The sequence below is a fragment of the Salvelinus fontinalis genome, chromosome 8, assembly GCF_029448725.1.
Source record: "Salvelinus fontinalis isolate EN_2023a chromosome 8, ASM2944872v1, whole genome shotgun sequence".
Classification (NCBI taxonomy): Eukaryota; Metazoa; Chordata; class Actinopteri; order Salmoniformes; family Salmonidae; genus Salvelinus; species Salvelinus fontinalis.
Window position 1 is genome coordinate 43,777,205 of NC_074672.1, and position 20,649 is coordinate 43,797,853.

Sequence of the window (20,649 nt, forward strand, 5' to 3'; positions counted from 1 at the left end):
CACACACACACACACACACACACACACACACACACACACACACACACACACACACACACACACACACACACACACACACATTCAAACAAAATACGTTTGTAGCATAGGAGGAGGAGGAGATGGCTGCCGAGCTCCTAACCAATTGTGCTTTTGTGTATGTTTTTTTGCGTTGTTTGTAACTTATTTCAAACATAATGCTTCTACCACCGTCTCTTGTGACCGAAAAGAGCTCCTGGATATCAGGAGAGCGATTACTCACCTGGATGAAAAACATTTCTTTAACGAATGGTTTACTTCAGACACCGGAAAAGGCCCAAATCCCTGTCATTCTCAAGAAGAAGAGACGGAGATATCGGAGATGTAGGTAGGGGTGCCTCTTAATGATCTGATGGCGAGTGGGTAATCCGCCTCTTCCATCAGCCAACGTGCAATCATTGGATAAAAAAATGGATGAGCTCCGATCAAGACTAACCTACCACTGGGACATTAAAAACTGTAACATCTTATGTTTCACCGAGTCGTGGCTGAACGACGACATGGATAACATACAGCTGGCAGGGTTTTCGGTCCATCGGCAAGATAGAACAGCTGCCTCCAGTAAGACAAGGGGTGGCGGTCTGTGTCTATCTGTAAATAACAGCTGGTGCACAAAATCTAATGTTAAGGAAGTCTCGAGGTTTTGCTCGGCTGAGGCAGAGTATCTAATTTTAGGCTAAAGACCACACGATTTACCAAGAGTGCTTTTCCTTAGTTTTAGGCTCCCCAGCGGTGCAGCAGTCTAAGGCAATGCATCTCACTTCTAGAGGCGTCACTACAGACCCTGGTTCGATTCCAGGCGGTGCACAATTAGCCCAGCGTCGTCCTGGTTAGGGTTTGGCCGTGGTAGGCCGTCATTCTAAAGAAGAATTTGCTCTTAACTGACTTGCCTAGTTAAAGGTTCAATTAAATGTCTATTTACCGCTGCAAATCAATGCTGGCACTAAGGCCGCACTCAACGAGCTGTATAAGGCCACAAGCAAACAACACATTTGCTCATCCAGAGGCGGCGCTCCTAGTGGCCAGGGACTTTAATGCAGGGAAACCTAAATCCGTTTTATCCAATTTCTACCAGCATGTTACATGTGCAACCAGAGGAAAATAAACTCTAGACCACCTTTACTCCACACACAGATACGCGCACAAAGCTCTCCCTCACTCTACATTTGGCAAATCTGACCATAACTCTATCCTCCTGATTCCTGCATACAATAAAAAACTAAAGCGGGAAGTACCAGTGGCTCGCTCAATACGAAAGTGGAGGGAAGCCTGGGGGAAGCCTGTCAGGAAGTCAAGGATCCAGTTGCAGAGGGAGGTGTTTAGTCCCAGGGTTCTTAGCTTAAGTGATGAGCTTTGAGGGCACTATGGTGTTGAACGATGAGCTGTAGTCAATGACTAGCATTCTCACGTAGGTGTTCAGTAGGTGTTACAGGATCATTAACTGGGGGGAACTCATTGGACATCAGATAACAGCCAGCTGTGTCCGTTGTGTGTGTGTGTGTTTTGGGTGTGTGTGTGTGTGTTTTGGGTGTGTGGGTGTGTGTGTTTTGGGTGTGTGTGTTTTGTGTGTGTGTGTGTGTGTGTGTGTGTGAGTTTTGTGTGTGTGTGTGTGTGTTTTGGGTGTGTGGGTGTGTGTTTTGGGTGTGTGGGTGGTGTGTGCAGTCATATGATGATGATAGGTAGTTACCAAGGGGAACTCATGGGAGACTTGTCCATCAGGGGGCAGCTTGGCTCCGAACCCCAGAGCAGGGAACATCTTGTCACTGTCATAGTCCTGAATGATCTCCCCTACAGCCTTTAGGGCCATGGCATATGCATTCATCTGGTACGGGTTCATGTAGTGGAGAGAGGTGGACTGGGACGGGTTACCTACGGAGGGTCACAGGTTAGAGGTGAGTGATGCAGCATACTGGACTGAAGACCCTCACAGTGAGACATCCAAGAGCAGCAACATGGAAACTCAGTCTTAATTCAGTAAAGCTAACACAGTCAGTAAAGCTAACACAGTCAGTAAAGCTAACACAGTCAGTAAAGCTAACACAGTCATTAAAGCTAACCCAGTCAGTAAAGCTAACGCAGTCAGTAAAGCTAACGCAGTCAGTAAAGCTAACGCAGTCAGTAAAGCTAACGCAGTCAGTAAAGCTAACGCAGTCAGTAAAGCTAACACAGTCAGTAAAGCTAACACAGTCAGTAAAGCTAACACAGTCAGTGAAGCTAACACAGTCAGTAAAGCTAACGCAGTCAGTTAAGCTAACACAGTCAGTAAAGCTAACACAGTCAGTAAAGCTAACACAGTCAGTAAAGCTAACACAGTCAGTAAAGCTAACACAGTCAGTAAAGATAACACAGTAATGGTATTGTAGTGTGATTTTCAATAGCTTTGTAAATGGGATTGCATTGGAATTGCCTGTTTCATTATAGACTTTGTGTTTGGTGAAACCACAATGTAACCCAGTCTTTTACAAAAGAAGTAGTGTCATAAATTGGTGGAGTGTAGTAGAAAAGTACCAGCCCTCACCATTGGATGCAGTGAAATCAATGGCCACCGTGAAGTGAATCTGGGTTCTGGAAGAAAAAAACAGAGAGAAGAAGATTGATATTAGAGAACTGTTGTCTCCTGGTGTTTCATTTTTATAATTATGTTGAGCTAGTGTTGCCCACCTTGACTAGCTAAACAACCACTCTGTCTCCCCACTCTGGGTGTTTCTCAATACGCATACAACCGTCGCTACAAACCCTTATGCTCCGACGATGTTCTCTTGAGTACGTTCTTGTGAGGACAAGAGTGAGGACAATGTACAAAACATTCCATTTGAGAAGCACTCCCAAATCCCCCTACTGTATTACCTTACGCTGCTCCTACCCATTCACGGAACCTTCTTCCAGCCAGGACAATGGCAGCAATAGAGACCAAAACAACATATACACAAAGCAAAATGTTTTTACTTCATAACTATCAGCTAGCTATATGTGAATCGTAATAATGTAGCTAACCAGATAGTTTAACAGGCAAAAATGACTTAAATCTAATATCATGAAAGATAGATGTCAAGTCTTCGTGGGTGGGTATCTGGCTAGCTAGCAGGGCTCCGTAGTGGTGCAGCTCTCTAAGGAACTGCATCGCAGTGCTAGTGTCACTATAGACCCTGGTACGATCCTGGGCTCTATCACAACTTGCTGTGATCGGGAGTCCTATAAAGACGAAGCACAATTGGCCCAGCGCTGTCCGGGTTAGGGGAGGGTTTGGCCGGGGTAGGGGAGGGTTTGGCCGGGGTAGGGGAGGGTTTGGCCGGGGTAGGGGAGGGTTTGGCCGGGGTAGGGGAGGGTTTGGCCGGGGTAGGGGAGGGTTTGGCCCGGGTAGGGGAGGGTTTGGCCCGGGTAGGGGAGGGTTTGGCCCGGGTAGGGGAGGGTTTGGCCGGGGTAGGGGAGGGTTTGGCCGGGGTAGGGGAGGGTTTGGCCGGGGTAGGGGAGGGTTTGGCCGGGGTAGGGGAGGGTTTGGCCGGGGTAGGAGAGGGTTTGGCCGGGGTAGGGGAGGGTTTGGCCTGGGTAGGGGAGGGTTTGGCCGGGGTAGGGGAGGGTTTGGCCGGGGTAGGCAGTTATTGTAAATAACAATTTGTTCTTAACTGGCTTGCCTAGTTAAATAAAATAAAAGCAAACAGTACTAGCTAGCCAGTTAGCACTATTGACTATTATGGACTTACAATCTACAGTATGTAGGCAGTAGAACATGCCGAAATTAACATAGTATGTATTAACGTATCAACATAAAATATTGGAGTCAGGTAACACATGAGATGTGAATAGGCAGCATTTCATTCTGAAGTCGGAGTGTATTTTCTCTCAATAATGTCCGCCATTCATTTCAAGAAATGTTGAGTAATTTATTTATGTGGTTGCATCGTATTTCTTTGCATGCTTTCCGTTGAAGCTTGCATTGATGCATGCTTCAAAATATGTACAAACGGAGTAGGCATTCGAGAAGTGCCCTGCGTGCCCCATTTGATTTGGACTCATCCTCCGACCCTCCCCTGCTCCAATTGGCGTGGTCAGAATACGGTAGAATGCATTTTGAGAAACACCCTCTGGCTCCGCTACGTACTTCTACTTACAGCTTTCCACCTCTTTCTTCATCTGTCTGTTCCACCTCTCTCTCTCTCTCTCTCTCTCTCTCTCTCTCTCTCTCTCTCTCTCTCTCTCTCTCTCTCTCTCTCTCTCTCTCTCTCTCTCTCTCTCTCTCTCTCTCTCTCTACCTGTCTGTTCTACCTCTAACTCTCTCAATCTCTCTCTCTCTCTCTCTCTCTCTCTCTCTCTCTCTCCACCTGTCTGTTCTACCTCTAACTCTCTCAATCTCTCTCTCTCTCTCTCAATCTCTCTATTGACTTCAGTGTTGTGTAGGGTGATACCAGGTGCTGCCAATTCTTCTAATGTTTTTGCCAATTCATTAATGTAGATGTTAAATAATGTTGGACTTATTGGGCAGCCCTGTTTCACTCCCCGCCCCTGAGAGAAGAAGTCTGTTTGCTTGTTGCCAATTTTAACCGCACATTTGTTTTTAGTGTACATTGATTTAATAAAATCACATGTTTTCCCTCCAATACCACTTTCTATTAGTTGATAAAAAAGACCTTTGTGCCAAATTGAATCAAATGCTTTCTTGAAATCTACAAAACACGAGTAGATTTTGCCTTTGTTTTGGTTAACTTGTTTATCAATTAGAGTGTGGAGGGTGTAAATGTGGTCTGTTGTACGATAATTTTTTAGAAATCCAATCTGGCTTTTGCTCAGGACGTTGTGTTCGTCAAGGAAATGATGTAGTCTGCTGTTTATAATACTGCAGAGAATTTTCCCCAAGTTGCTCTTAATGCAAATTCCTCTGTAATTACTTGGGTCAAATTTGTCTCCATTTTATAGATTGGTGTGATCAATCCCTGGTTCCAAACATCGGGGAAAATACCTGCAGTGAGGATAATGTTGAAGAGTTTGAGTATAGCCAATTTGAATTTGTGGTCTGTATATTTGATCATTTCATTTAAAATACCATCAGCACCACAGCCTTTTTTGGGTTGGAGAGTGCATAGTTTTTCCAATAATTCTTCTTCTGTAATTGGGGTATCCACAGGATTCTGATAGTCTTTGACTGCTAATTCAAGGATTTGTAATTTTTCTTGTATATCTTTTTGTTCTGGGCTCTTTGTGATATTGCTGTAGAGGTTTGCAAAGTGATTTCTCCACATATCCCCATTTTGGATAGCCAATTCCTCATGATGAGGTTTGTTTAATTTATTCCAATTCTCCCAGAAGTGGTTTGATTCTTTGGATTCCTCAATTCCATCCAGCTGATTTCTAATGTGCTGTTCCTTTTTTGTTCTTAGGGTGCGTTTGTATTGCTTCAGTGTTTCCCCATATTGAAGGCGTATATTTTTGTTGTCTGGTTCTCTGTGTTTTTGATTAGATATATTTCTCAATGACTTTCTTAGATTTTTGCAATCATTATCAAACCATTTTTCATTATCTGTTATTTTTGGTTTGCTCTTATGCTTCTTTAAATTAGCCAAGGAGGCTAATTTGTCAAATATAAAGTTTATGTTCCTAACGGCCAAATTTACACCTTCATTGCTGAAGGAGAATGTTAAGGATAAATAGTTGTCCAGGAGAGATTGTATTTATTGGCTACTAATTGCTTTTTTGTATTGTCTGTACTGTCTGCACTCTATAGGCCTGTCTGCACTCTATAGGCCACATCTATAGGCCTGTTTAGTACCATGTAATTTATTGGGCCGTGATGCTTCATGGTTGGGTTCTGCTCTTCTCAGATACACTGTGATTTTACTGTGGTCTGAGAGAGGTGTTAGTGGGCTGACTGTGAAGGCTCTGAGACTCTGGGTTTAGGTCGGTGAGGAAGTAGTCCACAGTACTGCTGCCAAGGGATTAGCTGTAGGTGTACCTACCAAAAGAGTCTCCTCTCAGCCTGCCATTGACTATGTACAGACCCAGTGTCCGACAGAGCTTCAGGAGCTGTACTCCGTTTTTGTTTTTCACTTTGTCGTAGTTGTTTCTGTGGGGGTATGTGGGGAGGGAAAGGTTGTTGCTTCCTGGTAGGTGTTTATCCCCATGACTGTTAATCGTGTCTTGTTCTTCTGCTGTTCTAGCATTCTAGCACTCTCTCTCTCCCCACCTCTCTGTCTCTCTCCCCACCTCTCTGTTCCACCTCTCTCTCTCTCTCTCTCTCTCTCCCCACCACCTCTCTCTGTCTCTCTCCCCACCTCTCTGTCTCTCTCCCCACCTCTCTGTTCCACCTCTCTCTCTCTCTCTCTGTCTCTCTCCCCACCTCTCTGTTCCACCTCTCTCTCTCTGTCTCTCTCCCCACCTCTCTGTTCCACCTCTCTGTTTCCACCTCTCTGTTCCACCTCTCTGTTTCCACCTCTCTGTTCCACCTCTCTGTTTTCCACCTCTCTGTTCCACCTCTCTCTCTCTCTCTCTCTCTCTCTCTCTCTCTCTCAATTCAATTAAGAGTCCATTCAAAGTCCATTCAAGGGCTTTATATGCATGGGAAACATATGTTAACATTGCCAAAGCAAGTGAAGTAGATAATAAACAAAAGTGAAATAAATAAACATAAATATGGGTTGTAAGCTTTTTTTACAATGGTGTTTGTTCTTCACTGGTTGCCCTTTTCTTGTGGCACCAGGTCACAAATCTTGCTGCTTTGACGGCACACTGTGGTATTTAACCCAGGTAGATATGGGAGTTTATCAAAATTGGGTTTGTTTTTAAATTCTTTGTGGATCTGTGTAATCTGAGGGAAATATGTGTCTCTAATATGGTCATACAGTTGGCAGGAGGTTAGGAAGTGCAGCTCAGTTTCTCATCTCTCTCTCTCTCTCTCTCTCTCTCTCCATCTCTCTCTCTCTCCAGCTCTCTCTCTCTCTCTCAATCTCTTTCTCCACTCCTATCTCTGACTCAATATCTCTCTCTCTCAATCTCTTTCTCCACCCATATCTCTGACTCAATACCTCTCTCCATCTCTCTGTTCCACCTCTCAATTTAATTTCAATTTAAGGGCTTTATTGGCATGGGAAACACATGTTTACATTGCCAAAGCAAGTCAAAAAGATAATAAAAAAAATAGAAAGAAACAAAACATTTTTTTACAGGTAACATTACACTCACAAAAGTTCCAAAAGAAGAAAGACATTTCAAATGTAATATTATGTGCAAATAGATAAAGTACAAAAGGGAAAATAAATATAAATATGGGTTGTGTTTACGATGGTTTTTGTTCTTCACTGGTTGCCCTTTCTAATGGCAACAGGTCACAAATCTTGCTGCTGTGCTGGCAAACTGTGGTATTTCATCCAATAAATATGGGAGTTTATCAAAATTGTCTGTTTTCTAATTCTTTGTGGGTCTATGTCATCTGAGGGAAATATGTGTCTCTAATATGGTCATGCAGGAGGTTAGGAAGTGCAGCTCAGTTTCCACCTCATTTTGTGGGTAGTGTGCACATAGCCTGTCTTCTCTTGAGAGCCAGGTCTGCCTACGGCGGCCTTTCTCAATAGCAAGGCTATGCTCACTGAGTCTGTACATAGTCAAAGCTTTCTTCCAGTTTGGGTCAGTCACAGTGGTCAGGTATTCTGCCACTGTGTACTCTCTGTTTAGGGCAAAATAGCATTCTAGTTTGTCTGTTATTTTTTGTTGATTATTTTCAATGTGTCAAGTAATTATCTTTTTGCTTTCTCATGATTTGGTTGGGTCTAATTGTGTTGCTGTCCTGGGGCTCTGTGGGGTCTGTTTGTGTTTGTGAACAGAGCCCCAGGACCAGCTTGCTTAGGGGACTCTTCTCCAGGTTAATCTCTCTGTAGGTGATGGCTTTGTTATGGAAGGTTTGGGAATCGCTTCCTTTATTTAACAGAATTTAACAGCTCTTTTCTGGATTTTGATAATTAGCGGGTATCGGCCTAATTCTGCTCTGCATGCATTATTTGTTTTTTTACGTTGTACACTAATAATATTTCTGCAGAGTCTCAATTTGGTATGTGTCCCCTTTTTAAAATTATTGGTCAGTGAGTAGACCCCAGACCTCACAACCATAAAGGTCAATGCGTTCTATAACTGATTCAAGTATTTTTTGACAGATCCCAGGGCCCAGGTCTGACATAATCTGTGCAGAAGATCTAGGTGATGCTGTAGGCCCTCCTTGGTTAGAGACAGAAGCACCAGATCATCAGCAAACAGTAGACATTTGACTTCAGATTCTAGTAGGGTGAGGGTGGGTGCTGCAGACAGTGTCCTCACCATTTACTTGATATATATGTTGAAGAGAGTGGGGCTTAAGTTGCATCCCTGACTCACCCCACGGCCCTATGGAAAGTAATGTGTGTGTTTTTTGCCAATTTTAACTGCACACTTGTTGTTTGTGTACATAGATTTAATAATGTGGTATGTTTTTCCCCCAACACCACTTTTCATCAATTTGTATAGCAGACCTTCATGGCAAATTGAGTCAAAATCTTTTTGAAATCAACAAAGCATGAGAAGACTTTGCCTTTGTTTTGGTTTGTTTGTTTGTCAAATTAAGGTGTGCAAGGTGAATACGTGGTCAGTTGTACGGTAATTTGGTAAAAAGCCAATTTGAAAATTGCTCAGTACAATGTTTTCACTGAGAAAATGTACGAGTCTGCTGTTAATGATAATGCAGAGGATTTTCCCATGGTTGCTGTTGACGCATATCCTACGGTAGTTATTGGGGTCAAATTTTTCTATACTTTTGTGGATTGGGGTGATCAGTTCTTGGTTCCAAATATTGGGGAAGATTTCTATCTCTCTCTCAATCTCTCTCTTCCACCTCTCTCTCCCTCCCCTCTCTCTCACCTCTGTTCACTCTCTCTCTCTCTCTCCACCCCTCTGTTCCATCTCTCGCTTTCTGTCTCCCCCGCTCTCTCTCTCCACATCTCTTTCTCCACCACTCTGTTCCACATTTCTCTCTCTCTCTTTGACTCTCTCTCTCTCTCTCTCCCCACCTCTGTCTCCTACAAAGATACTCTTATATGACAGCTCTCTCTCTCCTACAAAGTTACCGTTACGTCCCATCGGCTCGGCTTAAATACATAATCCTCCCCACCGCAATTACCCAGAAGCCATCACTCTCTGCCCCAGCTCTCACCTGGGAGAGAAGCACAGACCAAACCGACCCAACCACCTTTCCTGCTCAAGCGGGGAGACTTCTCAAAAATTAAGGTAGATTTTTTTGTATTTTCCTATTTTTTATCCTGTCTCCCAGTGTAGGAGAAATGTATTCACATTCACGGCAGCAGAGCAGCAGCCGGTCTGGTTTCCAAGCCCAGTTAGGCAGCAAGTCAGTCATGTTCAACCCCATCTGAGGCGTGGAATATTAACATCATCAATTTTAAATTCAGTCCTGTGCTAGTCGTCTCTGTCCCTATTGTATTTTGCCTACAGTGAATAATCATGCATGACCATTTAGGCTGTCAGCAATATGCAAACAGCATCACAAACATCTAGGAAAACCTAGAAAACAAATTCCCCAAATGGTTTATTATAAGCCAATATGCCGAGGGAGGTGAAAGTACTCATGATTTGACAGGAAAGTAAGTGGCCATAATGAGAGACGAGGGGTTAGTGCTACATAACATTGTATCGAAGCTACACTGACAAAAACCTAACTACTGTGCAGAATTTTATTGAATAATTTCAGTATCTCACTAGTGTATATATATCATCATCCTCATCATCATCCTCATTATTATCTAAATTCAGCAGTGTGTGCTGAGGATGTAACTCTGTCCGTATATTATGCATTCTGGTTAATAATCTTGGATTCCTTTCGTATGTCTATCTGTGAACATCATCACAGACGCTTAACAAAGCAATAAGTCATATATTATTCATGAGAAATGCAAAGGATAACAACCAAGGACCTTGAAACAAAAGAAAATAACTGAAAATCGAGGGAAAACGACTCCATCATAATATCCCCATTCATTCCCTAAGGGGCTTAGACTTTAGAAACTCAGGAGTGACCAGCTGTAGCGACCAGCTGTTTGTGCTTCTTCTATGGTGATCGACAGTGATTGGCTCTCCGCGTATAGCCTGGTAAACCAGATTGAACGATGTGCTTACCATTGTTAGTACTGTGCAGTCTGATCTAATCAGGCTACTCCTCTGACTTCCACCGGGAGGAAGTAGCTGACCCTAGTCCCTAGTGCTTAGTCCCTAGTCCGTAGACCCTAGTCCGTAGACCCTAGTTCCTAGTCCATAGACCCTAGTCCATAGACCCTAGTTACTAGTACCTAGTCCATATACCCTAGTCCGTAGACCCTAGTTCCTAGTCCCTAGTCCATAGACCCTAGTACGTAGACCCTAGACCCTAGTTCATAGTCCCTAGTCCGTAGACCATAGACCCTAGTCCCCAGTGCTTAGTCCCTAGTCCATAGACCATAGTTCCTAGTTCCTAGTTCCTAGTCCGTAGACCCTAGACCCTAGTCCCTAGTCCGTAGACCCTAGTTCCTAGTCCCTAGTCCATAGACCCTAGTTCCTAGTCCCTAGTCCATAGACCCTAGTTCCTAGTCCTTAGTCCATAGACCCTAGTCCGTAGACCCTAGTCCCTAGTCCATAGACCCTAGTCCATAGACCCTAGTCCATAGTCCATAGACCCTAGTCCGTAGACCCTAATTCCTAGTCCATAGACCCTAGTCCATAGACCCTAGTCCATAGACCCTAGTCCCTTGTCCCTAGTCCATAGACCCTAGTCCCTTGTCCCTAGTCCATAGACCCTAGTCCCTTCTCCCTATTCCATAGACCCTAGACCCTAGTTCCTAGTTCCTAGTCCCTAGTCCCTAGTCCATAGACCCTAGTACGTAGACCCTAGACCCTAGTTCATAGTCCCTAGTCCGTAGACCATAGACCCTTGTCCCCAGTGCTTAGTCCCTAGTCCATAGACCCTAGTTCCTAGTTCCTAATCCGTAGACCCTAGACCATAGACCCTAGTCCCTAGTCCGTAGACCCTAGTTCCTAGTCCCTAGTCCATAGACCCTAGTCCGTAGACCCTAGACCCTAGTCCCTAGTCCATAGACCCTAGTCCGTAGACCCTAGTCCCTAGTCCATAGACCCTAGTCCGTAGACCCTAGTTCCTAGTCCCTAGTCCATAGACCCTAGTCCCTAGACCCTAGTCCCTAGACCCTAGTCCCTAGACCCTAGTCCATAGACCCTAGACCCTTGTCCATAGACCCCAGTCCCTTGTCCATAGACCCTAGTCCCTTGTCCATAGACCCTAGTCCCTTGTCCATAGACCCTAGTCCCTTGTCCCTAGTCCCTAGACCCTAGACCCTAGTCCCTAGACCCTAGTCCCTAGTCCGTAGACCCTAGTCCCTAGTCCGTAGACCCTAGTTCCTAGACCAAATGTGGGCAAAGTACGGCCCACCGGGCACTTCAATCCAGCCCGCGAGACATTTTTTAAATGTATTAAATAATATAATATTTGAGTTACAATTTTTGGCCTAAAATGACTCATTCCATGATATACAAACAACCTCCAATAGATGGCGCTGTGGCCTGGCAGCGGGCTCTGTATTTGGGCCAACAGTCAGATTCAGCATGTGCTGTCATCATAGCCACTTCATTGCTTGATGACTTTTGACGTGCAAAATGAGTGCTGTGAAAACGAGAAAAGTGGACTCTGAATGTCGTGTGTTTAAAGAACGGACAGCAAAATACTTTTTTTTACTAATATTGGACATATGCCAAGAAAGTGTTGACGTTTTTAAGGAATATAATCTCAATTGTAATTTTTTAAGCAAGCATGCTAACTACGCTAGCAATCTGTTCTCAGGAAAAGGCAAGGAAGGCCTCAAAACTGGCCACCAATTTAGTAAAAGCCCAACAAAATAAGTTTACTAAAAGGTGCTCTACTCAAGACTCCGTAACTAAGGCAAGCTACGTAGTGGCACATAAAGTCGTAAAATAGCATAGCTAGCATTTTGCTGAAGGGGTGTTTGTGAAAGAGTTAATAGTGGAGACTGCTGGTACTGTATATTTTGTCCTGGGAGTAAAAGACAATTCGAGAAAATGAGCTTATCACACAGAAACCTCACCAGGCGCGTGGAAGTGATAGGTGAGGAACTAATCTCAGAGTTGAAGAAAAAAAGCAGATGGCTTTGAACTTTTTTCTATAGAGTCCTGACGTCAGAGACACCTCTCCACTTTTCATTTTTGTCAGAGGAATAAATTAGAACTTTAAAATAACAGAGGAACTTCTTGCGATGGAATCAACGATGGGAACAACCAGGGGCTCTGACTTACATGACAGGGTATCTGCTTGCTTGGGAATTTTTTTTATCAACCGTGGAGCAAACAGACAAACGTCACAACAGATGGGATCACCAAATCTAACCGGTAAAAACATTGGCCTACTAAAAAGATTACAAGACAAAGTCAAAAAAAGAAACTCGAAGGAATTGATATTTCTTCACTATATTTTCATCAGGAAGCCCTGTGTAAAAGTGTGTTAAAGCTGGAACATGTTGTCAAAGTGGTTGTAAAACTTGTCAACTTTATACGGGCGAGGGGGCTTAACCATCGTCAGTTCAACTTTATACGGGCCAGGGGGCTTAACCATCGTCAGTTCAACTTTATACGGGCCAGGGGGCTTAACCATCGTCAGTTCAACTTTATACGGGCCAGGGGGCTTAAATATCGTCAGTTCAACTTTATACGGGCCAGGGGGCTTAACCATCGTCAGTTCAACTTTATACGGGCGAGGGTGCTTAACCATCGTCAGTTCAACTTTATACGGGCGAGGGGGCTTAACCATCGTCAGTTCAACTTTATACGGGCCAGGGGGCTTAAATATCGTCAGTTCAACTTTATACGGGCCAGGGGGCTTAACCATCGTCAGTTCAACTTTATACGGGCGAGGGTGCTTAACCATCGTCAGTTCAACTTTATACGGGCAAGGGGGCTTAACCACCGTCAGTTCAACTTTATACGGGCGAGGGGGCTTAACCACCGTCAGTTCAACTTTATACGGGCGAGGGGATTTAACCATCGTCAGTTCAACTTTATACGGGCGAGGGGGCTTAACCATCATCAGTTCAAGTTTATACGGGCGAGGGGGCTTAACCATCGTCAGTTCATTCAGCTGTTCAATGGACTTGTTATACCATTCAGATGTGTGCTGGCTAAGCCTGGGGAAAGTATTTTGCCGTGTGTGGGAACAGAGGGGAGATAGGTATGTTCGTCGATACGGTTGGTAAAGCTGACGACTTCTCTGAGTTGAAAGACACAGACTGGCTGTGCGACTTTACTTTCGGTGTGGACATATTGGTACATCTGAATGATCGGAATGTGAAACTGCAGGGAAATTGTGTTTTTGTGCATTGAACTGTATTCCAGCGTGAAAGCATTCAAGACCAAACTTATATTGTTCTCCAGACAAATGAGCAGTCGGTCTCGCACTCGTTTTCCAACACTGGCCTCGCTGAACACGCCCACATCGCAGTGCCGCACTGAGACATACACTAGCACTTTGATGGACCTGAATGTTTTCCCGCCTCTTCTCAGACTTCACCAAGATTGAGACTGAGCTGAATGCTTGTATCATGCTCTCTGTGAGAAAGCACCACCAGACACACAATTGGCGCTCATCGACATCCAATGTGACAGTGCTTTGAAGGAGAAGTACAAAACAGCAACAATAGACTAGTTCTATGGCTCACTGAATTAAACAAAGTTTCCAAATATTAAAAAAGCATAAAGGATTCTTGTTCTATTCGGGTACACATATGTGTGTGAACAAACGTTCTCAGTCATGAATTACAACAAATCCCGTCACAGGTCAAATTTAACAAATGACCACTTGTCAGCTGTCCTGAGAATCTCTACATCAAAGATGACACCAGACTTTGATGCTCTTGCCAAGAGAGGTGACCAGACCCATTGTTCACAGTCAATCACCACCTTCCGGAGACACCTGAAACCCCACCTCTTTAAGGAATACCTAGGATAGGATAAAGTAATCCTTCTGACCCCCCCCCCCCCCTTAAAAGATTTAGATGCACTATTGTAAAGTGGCTGTTCCACTGGATGTCATAAGGTGAATGCACCAATTTGTATGTCGCTCTGGATAAGAGCGTCTGCTAAATGACTTAAATGTAAATGTAAATTAAGACTCAAACAACCTTGCCTGGGGTAGGCAAGGATTATGCTTTTCCATGGTGATGGTTGTGCAGTGAGAATTATCCAGCAAATGCACTTGTATACAGGTAATTTGTCCCCATACATCTGACAATAAAAAAATGTTCAGTCAGATTTGGGATAAAGTGATTGGATAACTGTAAATATGGCTCACAAAAGATAATGAGAATTGTTCCTTAATATGCTTTCAAAAACAGACCATTCCAAATGAAACGGATGCTCTTACCACATGTTTCACTCAAATTTAAGAATAGTTCGTTTTTTACACATCTGCTGTTACGTTTTGCATGTCTCCAGTCATATAAAATATATATATTTTTTAAGTTTTCATATTGTGAATGTGAGTTTGATTGTACTTTACAACCGTAGAGTTGCAGGATCTGTGTGTGTGTTTGATTGTGTCTGTGATGTTATAACTTATAAACATTTTGTGATCATTTTGTGAAAAATTTGTTCCCGAAAAACAAGGGTAGAATTGTTCTGGAAGCATATGTACACCTACAGTACACTAGTAGTTGCGTGTCAATGTTAAAATTAATAAAAGCTTCACGTTTTGTCACGCATATGGTATGTGGCCCTTCACTTGGTTGCAAAAACTCAATGTGGCCCTTGAGCCAAAAGGTTTGCCCACCCCTGCCCTAGTCCCTAGTCCCTAGACCCTCATCCCTACTCTCTAGACCCTAGACTGTAGACCGTAGACCCTAATCCCTAGTTCATGAATCTTTATTGAGTTAGTTAGAGCTCTGGCTGTTCAGCTGACAGATGGCAATGCCTTCCCATGATAATATTACCCCATGGCTTCCCTAAATTAGCTCAGACGTGTGAGTTGAATTCACTAGGCTAGGGCCTCATTCAACCCATTAGTAAAGTATAGGCTATCCCCTGACTTGCCTGTTGTAATTTCATACAGACTCCTTCCTCACAGATTGGTTATATTGTTTGTATGTTTAGGTTTGTCTTTTTCTCTCGACCTCTCTCTTTCGGCCATTTCCTTTTCACTATCTATTGTTTTCATCTTCAAATATAAGTGCTGCTGTTGTTTCCCAAAAGTGTCTTGGTATACCAATTCCCTGGACTAGAGTAAACCCTAGCAATCTCACACACTTTTCATAGAACTGAATTGCAGTTCTTGCTTCTGTGTCAGCTTCTAGGCTAAACGAACAGGGCCAATGGTATAACGTATGTTCATGCTACAGCAACGGCACGGACCCAGAGGAAACACAAATAGAAACCACATATCACTTAGATGCTAATCACACAATTTACAGCATTGAACTCACACACACACACACACACACACACACACACACACACACACACACACACACACACACACACACACACACACACACACACACACACACACACACACACACACACACACACACACACACACACACACACACACACACACACACACACACACACACACACACACACACACACACAAACAAACCCATGTATAATAAAACACTAACACAAGAGAACACAGGCACAGACCAACTACACACATAACGCAATTGCAGAGCAAACCAGTATCAATCATTGTGTGATATCATTCTACAACCCTGTATTTTCATATAATACTACAATATCAAATAACAAATCATTTTGTACTTAGGCTTCATCCCCAGCGTGTGTTTATTGAATTAAAGTGGAACTGACAGCATTTTTAACAACATTAAATCTTATTAAAATCTGTTCATTTACACTCCCAGGAAGAATATGACACTTTTAAAAAATATATTCTGACAAGCGACCACTTAGATATTGTAACGTCCTGACCAGAGTTCTTATGTGTTTGGCTTGTTTAGTGTTGGTCAGGACGTGAGCTGGGTGGGAATTCTATGTTGTGTGTCTAGTTTGTCTATTTCTGTGTCCAGCCTAATATGGTTCTCAATCAGAGGCAGCTGTCAATCGTTGTCCCTGATTGAGAATCATATATAGGTGGCTTGTTTTGTGTTTATGATTGTGGGTGGGTGTTTCCTGTCTCTGTGTTTGTGTTCTGCACCAGATAGGACTGTCTCGGTTTTTCACGTTTGTTGTTTTGTATTGTTGTAAGTGTTCACAGTTCGTTAAATTAAACATGTTGAACACTAACTGCGCTGCATTTTGGTCCTCTCCTTCATCCCAGGAAGAAAGCCGTTACAGATATGTTCTTTTTCATAAGTCCTTATGAAAGCAGCGACGTAAGCAGCGACGTATACCAAGTCATTTGTGAAAATTCTATAGCAATATAGTGTGGGAAAGGGGACGTACTTTTGGACAATTAATAGCCACTGCAGTAAATAAAATAAAAATATTTGTCTCGTCCAGGACCGGAGTCTACGCAGACCGGTGCGCCATAGCCAATCAGAGTTACAGTAGGCCTTTATGCAAACAAGACATTTGCCACACAGGCCTGTCATCATTCACTTTGAACTGGGCTGTTTGTTTACAGGCAGTAGGGCCTGCCATCATTCACTTTGAACTGGACTGTGTGTTTACAGGCAGTAGGGCCTGGCATCATTCACTTTGAACTGGACTGTGTGTTTACAGGCAGTAGGACCTGCCATCATTCACTTTGAACTGGACTGTGTGTTTACAGGCAGTAGGGCCTGACATCATTCACTTTGAACTGGACTGTGTGTTTACAGGCAGTAGGGCCTGGCATCATTCACTTTGAACTGGACTGTGTGTTTACAGGCAGTAGGGCCTGACATCATTCACTTTGAACTGGACTGTGTGTTTACAGGCAGTAGGACCTGGCATCATTCACTTTGAACTGGACTGTGTGTTTACAGGTCAGTAGCAGCAGCGTGCCTTTAGATCATTAGAACACATTCGCTAAAAGCCACAAAATACACCTGAATGGATTTCTGTAAATACTGTATGTAAATACCATGGGAGTCCTCTTACATGTGTGAACTTTACAGTCCTGTTGATCAAACAACCATGAAATGGTAGGTTATCTCTTATGCACATCAACAACAAAAGAGCAACAACTAATGCTAGCAAGGGCAAGATGAGCTAAAATCCAACAAAGGAACATTAGATAACCCCCCCCTAAAAAAAGATCAGCTAGTTGGCCGTGAAAATTGCACTGATAAACAATGGGGAATTGTAGCCTACTCGTCCTTCTGTGTAATCAACACGATGGGAGACAGAAAGCTGGTTTCAAGCACAGGGCGCAATAGGTGTTTATTTGTAAAGGACCACAGGAGGAGGCAGGTAGCTGGGTTCAGGGGCAGGCAGAAGGTCATACACAGGGGGTCCAAAAAGGCAATAGTACAGGCAGGGAAAAGGCTAGTAACGTCGTCCGGGAGATCAGGTAATGGGTTGATAACAGGAAATCCGATAGGCTAAAGTACAGTCAGGGAATAGGCAAAAGGCGTCATTAGTGAGGCAGGCCAAAAACTATCATACACATGAGGATTACGTTACGGGAAACACAGAGCTCCTAATAGAAGTGTGTCACAAAACAAACAATACCTCACAGTGATGGGGTGCAAAGAACTGAACTAACATTAATCATCTATTATGCCAACAATGGCAAATAGAACACATTTTTAAAAACCGCTAATGAAGTTGATTTTGCAGCATAAACTGGGAATTTGATATTGTTGACTGATATTATGATTGTCTGTTTGTTTCATATCTGCAAAATAGTTAAAACGCTGTCAGTTCCACTTTCAGCAATAAGGCCAGAGGGGGTGTGGTATATGGTCGATACACCACGGATAAGGGCTGTTCTTAGGCACGACGCAACGCGAACCCCCGAGGTGCGTTAATGCTATTATAAACTGGCTACCAACATAATCGGAAGAGTTAACAAGTAGTTTTGCTTCATACCTGTGGTATATTATCTCATATACCACGGCTTTCAGCCAATCAGCACCCAGGAGCCAAACAACCCAGTTTATAAAATGAAATAGATCATTTAGGCTTCATCCCCAAAACTGTCCCCATAGGAGAACACTTTGAAGAACCCTTTTTGGTTCCAGGTAGAACCCCTTTGGTTTCAAGTAGAACCCTTTCGGGTTCCATGTAGAACACTTTCTACAGAGGGTTCTACATGGAACACAAAAGGGTTCTTTCTACCTAGAACCAAAAAAGGGTTATCCTATAGGGACATCCGAAGAACCCTTTTTGGAACCCTTTTTTCTAAGAGTGCAGTGTGTTCATTCAACATGAGATACATTGACTTCCACCCCCATTCCTCTGACAACCTTAACCAGAACCAAATGAAAAATCTAATCTGTTGTAAAAAGGCTATATCATGCCTTTTCACTTAATCTGCAGATTATATTTCGCTCCATCTATTTAAACCTTAAATAAGAGACTTAAATACAACAGAAGTCCTAAATAATCCATTCCTCCAGGCGAGATTTTATTCATTCTAAAATATTTAATTCAAAAAGAAACATTCAATAAAAGATAATATATCTTGCATGAATCTCTCTGAGGCAGTGTGTGTGTGAGAGTGTGTGTGCATCTGGCGCAAGTGTGTGTGACTTAATGACCTCTATTATAATCCACATATCACTTAAACATTAATCAAAAACCTATTAAACTCCCAGAATTATCACATGGGCTCTGTGGCCCCGCGGAAAGAGAAATCAACTCGTATCCTCTAAGAGCCCATAAATCATACTAAATTGATCAAAGTCAATATGTGTTTGGTTTCCTGTTAGTACGTGAGTGGTTTTGTGAGTGTAAACACACAGGAGACTGAACGGAATCCAAAGCAACCGTAGTGTCATCAATATCCACTTTAACAGTCTGCTTCTTGTAGTGTAGCGTGGTGAGTCCTATTCACTCACTCACATAGTAAAAGGCTACTAGATAAATGCAGGATTTGTAAAGCACAGAACTAGTGGTTGAGTCTAGGATACTAGTGGTCAGGATAGGTAGTCTGAATCCCAAATCAACTCTTGCCTCTACCTCCTAGACACTTAGCGGTAGAGGTACATCTGAGCGGATTGGATAGGTCGAAGTACAATGGTGATAGCTTCATCTTGCCATCTGATAGGCCAGATGGAGTTGTTGCCATATTACTAGTCTCTTGACAGACATATTTAGTTCTGGGTGCCGAGAGAGATTACCATATTGTGGACACCTGTTCAATCCTTTCAGATCTCTCAAGTCTCTGGGGTAGGGGCTGGTTAGGGGCTGGTTAGGGGCTGGGTAGGGGCTGGGTAGGGGCTGGTTAGGGGCTGGTTAGGGGCTGGGTAGGGGCTGGGTAGGGGCTGGGTAGGGGCTGGTTAGGGGCTGGTTAGGGGCTGGTTAGGGGCTGGGTAGGGGCTGGGTAGGGGCTGGGTAGGGGCTGGGTAGGGGCTGCTTAGGGGCTGGTTAGGGGCTGGTTAGGGGCTGGTTAGGGGCTGGTGGATGGTTATGGATGGATGGTTGGGTGGGTGGATGGATAGATGGTTGGGTGGGTGGATGGTTACGGATGGGCGAGTGGGTGGATGGTTACGGATGGGCGAGTGGGTGGATGGTTACGGATGGGCGAGTGGGTGTGTGGATTAATGTTTGGGTGGGTGGGTGGGTGGGTGGGTGGATAGATGGTTGGGTGGGTGGATGGTTATGGATGGGTGGGTGGATGGTTATGGTTGGGTGGGTAGGTGTGTGGATTAATGTTTGGGTGGGTGGGTGGGTGGGTGGGTGGGTGGGTGGGTGGGTCGGATGGTTGTGTGGGTGGATGGATAGATGGTTGGGTGGGTGGATGGGTGGGTGGAAGGTGGGTGGGACAGTGAGAGGTCATGAGGGTCACTGGCAGATGTAGGACACAGTCGCCAAACAACCTAACACTGACACTGTCCAGAGCTGACAGTGCAGCACAAGGACTGCTACAGAGCTGAAACCAGAACAGCTACCACAGATCCACTGGGAGGAAGCATTTTCATGTAGAGTATGTGGCAGGTTCCCATTAAAGGCCTAAAACCCACTTCATATTTTATACAGTCGTCACACTCCATACTCCTTACTCCATATTTCATGGTCATTCATCTTAATTCATACATGTCCTGTCATGGGTTGACAGTAAGAGGCAGACCACCTTGTCTCCTTCGGCAGAGACTCTCTCCACCCAGTGGAGAATTCTATCAATCAAACCAATAGCAGGAAGACTGGTGGTTTTAGAAATGGTAATTAGGGCTGTGACGGTCATGAAATGTTGGATCATGATAATTGGCAAACCAAATGACTGCGGTCTCCGTTCGAATAGAAAAAAAAAACGTTAAAAGATTTTATCATTTGGATGCACATTTTTGGGGTGTTGCACATTTTCTCCTTCACTCCACTCCTGACTGCATGTGCTGCTATAGAAATGGAATGAATAGAACGGGCATCCCATTCAAGTCAAATGAGAGTATGATGTGTGGACTGGCGAGTTGTCACTAGTTAAAACAGCCACAATGCCAA

The 20,649-nt window shown here is 43.8% G+C and overlaps 1 protein-coding gene across 1 annotated transcript in view; it reads right to left on the reverse strand.

The window, feature by feature from the left end:
• Nucleotides 1–20,649, reverse strand: part of LOC129861294 (copine-5-like) — a 207,616-nt gene that overhangs the window by 30,435 nt on the left and 156,532 nt on the right. Inside the window, exons 17-18 of the mRNA XM_055932583.1 lie at nucleotides 2,555–2,601; nucleotides 1,724–1,905 (exon numbers count right to left, since the gene is read on the reverse strand). Coding sequence (XP_055788558.1) covers nucleotides 1,724–1,905; nucleotides 2,555–2,601 — 229 coding nt within the window. The remainder of the gene's footprint in view (nucleotides 1–1,723; nucleotides 1,906–2,554; nucleotides 2,602–20,649) is intronic.